The sequence below is a fragment of the Anastrepha ludens genome, chromosome 2, assembly GCF_028408465.1.
Source record: "Anastrepha ludens isolate Willacy chromosome 2, idAnaLude1.1, whole genome shotgun sequence".
Taxonomy (NCBI): domain Eukaryota; kingdom Metazoa; phylum Arthropoda; class Insecta; order Diptera; family Tephritidae; genus Anastrepha; species Anastrepha ludens.
Window position 1 is genome coordinate 57,346,306 of NC_071498.1, and position 6,109 is coordinate 57,352,414.

The 6,109-nt window shown below is 36.7% G+C and overlaps 1 protein-coding gene across 1 annotated transcript; it reads right to left on the reverse strand.

Annotated features, from left to right (window-relative positions):
• Positions 1-228: 228 nt before the first annotated feature.
• LOC128863149 (nuclear protein localization protein 4 homolog) lies at positions 229-5,855 on the reverse strand. Its single transcript, XM_054102164.1, has 7 exons — positions 5,542-5,855; positions 4,961-5,104; positions 4,805-4,894; positions 1,345-1,511; positions 749-1,277; positions 469-667; positions 229-407 (listed from the first exon to the last, which is right to left on the reverse strand). The coding sequence occupies exons 1-7, from the start codon at positions 5,635-5,637 to the stop codon at positions 229-231; spliced, it is 1,404 nt and encodes a 467-aa protein (XP_053958139.1). The 5' UTR covers positions 5,638-5,855.
• Positions 5,856-6,109: the final 254 nt, after the last annotated feature.

The following is a 6,109-nucleotide window of genomic DNA, read 5'->3' on the forward strand; positions in this document are numbered from 1 at the left end:
AAACAGCATTATCATTCACGCGGTTGAACTCTAGCATAACCCTCTGCTTAGAGTATTCCACTTCAATAGATTTTAACAACTTCAATGACATTATTCGTGCTCTATACATTTGCAAAATATTTGAATTGGAGATGCAGCAACCTGCTTCTTCAACACACTAAGTGCAACTTTTAGGAATCAACTATAAGGCAGAATGTCAGATAATGTTTTATGTTTTTTGATTAGCAATCACTTCGAATCACTTACCTTATAGTAAACATCCGGAACATATTGCTTATCCGTTGATTCGCGTACATAACCCAATTCGGGTGCATCTTTTGTAGGTATTAGGCAATTGTCACGCACCAAAGCCATACATTGAGCTGACACAGCATAACCCTCTGTATGCACTTGCTTGCTGCTATCGCCTGGAAGCAAGAAGCAACATTAGTTACAAAAGTTTTAAGGTTTACTAAAAATAGTACAAACCTGTTACACACACAGTGACAAATTTCGATCCAAAGTATCCACTAGAACCATATTTACATGGATTGGGGTGACGATTTTGCAATTCGCCAGCTGTGATGCATTCTTGCGCAGTGAGGAAATGTGTCTCAATGCCACGCAACTGCTTCACACTACCAATAGCTGGATCGTCAGTGATAAGGTCGGTAAATATCCAACCAACCTGTTTAAAAAATGCAAAAATTTTTTTTATTTCAGTCATTGTTTTTTGAAGAATTACAAAAAAAAAAAACCTCCTACTCACCTTCTTCAAACCCAAAGCTTGTGCTAACTCATCCACCTCAGCAATCGCTTCATCGTCCAGTAAACGAATGGAATCGCGTGTAGATTCTTGCGGCGGCTCATAAATGGCTGCAACGGTTGCACGTATGCCAAGTGGTACATCAGCATGCACTTCATAGGTGCCATAAAGAAAACCCATTCTCTGATGTGCTGTGGTGCGCCAATAGTCCAGAAAGCGTTCAACTATAGTTGGATTCTCAAACATAATATTATCGACATGTCGATAAATTTGTCGATTCAAGGTTACGGCCGAAGGCTGACATTTGGAACAGATACCCTTGGGCCATGGTGGATGTTCACGACAACCGGGCTTAATACGGCAATTGATATCATCAAATCCCACATATTTACCGCGATCAATCCCTGACTTTTGCTTGCGTATGAACGAATGGAAGGATAAGTGCTTGATTTTCTGCTCCTTCAAATAGTTATCATCGTATGGTTCGATTGGTGAGCAATGAACACAACGGCCGTTAGCATTGTGACGGCAACTAGCAAAAGAAAGAAAAATAGGTGACATTACGATTGTAAAATACAATTTTCTTTAATATAACTTACAGTTTCGGATCGCGTGCGCGTTCAATTAATCCATCCATTTTAGATAGAGTCTGATCCACTTCATCTTCCACTACTGCGGCTGAAGGTTGAAAAAGTTTAGAAACACTTGTGGGCGGTAAAGTAGTGCTAGAGCTTTCAAAGTCATCTATAGCTGTGGTGCTAGTACGCTACACAAGAGAGTGAAAGAGAGATAATATTAATGAAAAATATTTGATTTAGAATTATTTTAACTCAAGTTTGACTGCGCTAAAAATGTATTCCATTAGCGTCTTTTTGAAATTCAACTAACATTTAGAACAAAATTATTACACTAAAATTTTAATTGTTTTAAAATATTTTCGTTTTAACCCCTTACGGCATATGGGCCCATATATGGCATTGCAGATTTGGTTAAATTTTATTAATTAAGTAAATATTACAAAATATAATACTTCACACTATTTTAATCTATCAAATATATATTTAGCAAATAACATAAAAAACCAAAAAAATTTCCTATGATTTTATGACATTTCGAAATAATAATAACGAATTGAAGTGCGAGTGATTCATTTTCAAAAAACGATAATAGAGTAAAACGTAAGCACTTTTTGACCAAAACAAAAATATTTTCATAGAGTCGGTATACTCATAACAATTTTTCGCTTTTTAACTGTTTTCTATACTCTACACCTAGTTTTTATAAAGGGTGGTTAAATTTCAAGCGCCGATGTTGAATGTGAACCACACCTAAACGTCAAGTTTTTTTCTGCATTTCATTTGACATTTTTCAATTTCAGACTACCTCAGTTTGAAATATTGAAAGATACACAACGAACAACGCGTTAAAGTTATTCAGGCTTTTTATGAAAACGGGCGTTCAAATCAAAATGCATATCGCGCACTTCGTGATTTTTTCATCTTCAGTGATGCGGCACATTTTAATCTCAGTGGATTCGTCAATAAGCAGAATTGCATTTGGGCGAATGATAATCCAAGAGTGATTGCCGAAAAGCCAATGCACCCACAAAGAGTGACCATTTGGTGCGGTTTATGGGCCGGCGGCATCACTGGGCCGGATTTTTTCCAAAATGAGGCCCGTCAGGCAGTTACTGTGAATAGTGTTCGCTATCGAGAGATGATAACGAACTTTTTATGGCCCGAATTGGAAGATATGGATGTGGACGATATGTGGTTTCAACAAGACGGTGCCACTTGTAACACAGGTAACGAAACAATGGCTCTTTTGCGCGAAAAATTTGATGGCCGAATAATCTCACTGCGCGGCGATGTCAATTGGCCGTCAAGATCATGTGATTTAACACCGTTGGACTTCTTTCTTTGGGGTTATTTGAAAGAAAAGGTGTACGTCGATAAGCCAGCAACAATTCAAGAGCTAAAGGATAAGATAATTCGGCACATTAACGGCATAGAATCTCAATTATGCCTCAGCGCCATCGAAAATTTGGACCATCTGATGGAGGTGTGCCGCCGAGGCCGCGGCGGCCATTTGACCGATATTTTGTTCCATACGTAATTGAGCCATACCAATATTATCATAATAAAGAGAAATGACAATAATTTCTAAACAAAATTGTATTTTATTCAAAATCAACACCGGCCCTTGAAACTTAACCACCCTTTATATGGCTCCGTAAAAAACAATATACAACTTTTTCAATATTTTTCGATTAATGTCTTATTGGTAATCAAATAAAGCTATTTCCACCGCGAAAAAATTGTCTTTTTTTTCAAAGCTTTATAAGTTCATGCAGTAGAGGGTTAACCGAGATATTTTTGTACATCTTAAAATTATTTAGAATTTTAAAACAGCATTTGATTTTTTTAATTAACTAAACGGAAGAGAAATGTATGCTGGAACTGTGCAAACTTAATCCTGCCATAAGTTCTGTTACAAGTTAAGTCCGTTATAGATATGAAATTATAATGATTTTTTAACGAAGTTAGTTTCATTTAATCATGTAAATATTAAAAAAAATTTAGTTCTCATTCGAAATCGTCACTATTTGCTTTTCCACAAGCCTTCAAACGATTAGACCATTCAGCTATTGCAGCACGCACGGTCGAGATCGCTGTTCGAGACCAAATTTCTGTGAGGCCTTCGACTGGCCATGTTCTCCAACTCTAACCACAAACTGTAGCCCAAGAGATTCCGATCTGAACTTCCAGACGGTCCATCTTCTGCGGCTATGAACCCAGGAATATTGTTTTTTAGCCACTGCTGGGTGGTTTTTGCTTTATAGGCTGGAACGTAATATCGCTGGAAGATCCAACGCTCTCCATTGAAGAGAGTACTGCTCAACTGCTTCATCATGCCTTCTAAGACATCGTTCTGGTACACTTTTGCCCCGGTCTTCACCTCTTTTTCGCAGAAATGAAGAAATGTAAGGCCATTGCAAGGCACTCCCCACCAAACCATTCGGAGGTTGTATGCTGGCCACGCTGAACCCTTGGAACAATATTTTTTTGCATCTTTAGAAGTTTTAGCATAGATTTTGTGTGTTTGCTTTTTAAAAACTTCTTCAACAGTGAAAATTTTCTCATCTGTGAAAATATTTTCATGGCCGTTGAGCGTGTGCCACCGAAGAAGCTGCTCGCATCTGTCGAGTTTAATTTTCTTCAAACGCGTTGTCAAAAAATGTCCGACGGAAGGCTTTTATGTGAAGATCATCTCTAATTAGTCTTCGAATGGATCTGCTCGATACATTCATTTCTTTGGACATAATTTTCTGCTTTCTAAGGGGATTTCTACGAATTCTTTCTCGAACGGCTTTTACGAAAATTTTTCCCCCACGTTCCCAAGACAGTCGATTCTACATTACCGGAACGACCCGAATTTCTATCTGGCCAAGGACTATCACTTCAGCAGCATTCCCTATATATGTATGTATGGGGAATGTTAATGCTGCTACAACAATAACAACAACAACCATTTTTTTCTGTCTGTCACTTCAGACATCAATATAAGTTTTTTCAGCAATTCGTAAATCTAATTTGCACTTCTACCATACTTTTGTAATGCAAGCATTGCAATGTGATTTTCCTTAGCTTCCCACTCCATTGTTAACAGCAAAATTTGCCACGAAACTGTGTATAATTTATGACTAGATAAAGCATAGGAACAAAAGCAAAAATAACGGAAATTTTTTCTGGGAATTTCTTCTCGCCGTATGCATTGTAAAATTTGTCACAGAATTTATGGCAAGTATAAGTATATCGAAAACTTTGAACCCTGCTCCCTTGATATACTGGAATATGTCGTTCTTCCAGCAAATTGCTATTCTATTGTTTCTTCCAGCAGTAGCTATATTAGTAGACTCAGAGTTATGCATGCATAAATAGTTCGGTACGCATGTCGATATTTTGAAAAATAGGTCCTAGCTTAAAACGACCGCGTGTTTTTTAGCGTATATATACATACAATACATATATATATATAACTATCTATTTGTCAGCTTACACGAATCGAACCTCCAGCTATTTTTTTCAAGAATAGCATGTCGCCATGTTTGAGAATAGATCCGATTTTCAGCGAATGACTAGAATGCAACTGCAAAATATAAAAAATTCCAAGTTATGTAATTCATAATGTAAAGTAATATGTTTTAAAATTTACTTCTGTAAGAAAATTGCGCTCCTTGAAGAGTCCGAAGCCATCAACTTTAAGGGTTTGTTGTACCGTCTCGAAAAGCTCTTTCAAATTAGCTTTCGGCGAAATTTCGATACGTTTTATGCCCTCCGCCGTCTGAACTCGTATCAACTGAAAGTAAGAGCAAAAAAAAAACAAATTAAAACGAATAAAGTAAACTAAAATTCTGGTCCAAAACAAAGAGAAAAAAGTAGTATCGAAATGCATACAAGTAGTATCTAAATACATACAAAGTACTATTCTTTATACTAATATATATATATTCAAATATATACGCTCTTTTTGAATAATTCGTCGATTATTTTTTTTTCTTTCTTTTACTTCCGCACGAGTGAACGACTTTGTTTCATTTTGTTGCGATTTTCTCTGCAGTTTCCTAAATTTGCTAGGAGTGCATGCCAAATTTTCAAGTTCAATTACAGCATCACTGCTAATTTGCGCATTTCCGAAATACCTGAAGACCACGCGCACACTAAATGATTGCAGTTAACCATTGTAATCTTTATTTATTCAACTCTTTTAACTTCCATTTGAACTCCCTTCCTTACCGACTGTTTACACATCAACATCAGCCGGTGCCGCACAAACGCATATACCACATTCCGTTTGCGATAGAGTAATGATTCCAATTCGCACATCGACATCGTTAAAATTTTTTAATTTAATTTAATTTAAAATTTGTTGGAAATTTAAAAAATTTGCGATTACGGGTTTTTTGAAATTTAGTTTTTATTCATTTTCGTAAAGTCTATAGAGGCGGAAAGGCCCGATAAAGTACTGCAGGGGCACTTGAAAATTGTATGCCTTTTTGTTGTCACGGCACTTGTTGACATTGCTAACACTTGCTGCAAACTGAATGCATTTTCCTGCATCCTCATGGCATTTGATTCACCAAATGTACCTGTGCTTACATATATTTTTATTGCATCGCTTAATTGAGCTTTGATGAAGGTTTTTTTCTGTTTTTTCATTTTTTATATTACTATTTTTTTATAGCATGGGCAACTTTGTATGGGGCCAGAATTGAATTTAATAAAACAAAGAACTATTCAAAAATATTCGGAAATGCTGGCGGTGTGACTGTCCGCTACCGTGTCCGAATTCATGCTGACCATA

Bases quoted from the DNA above. Each gene is read 5' to 3' on its own strand.
- LOC128863149 (XM_054102164.1), bottom strand. From the start codon at position 5,637: ATGTCGATGTGCGAATTGGAATCATTACTCTATCGCAAACGGAATGTG. The intron at 4,895-4,960 runs GTAAATTTTAAA...TATATTTTGCAG, and splicing joins AGCGCAATTTTCTTACAGAA to TTGCATTCTAGTCATTCGCT. The intron at 668-748 runs GTGAGTAGGAGG...TTTTTTAAACAG, and splicing joins AAGCTTTGGGTTTGAAGAAG to GTTGGTTGGATATTTACCGA.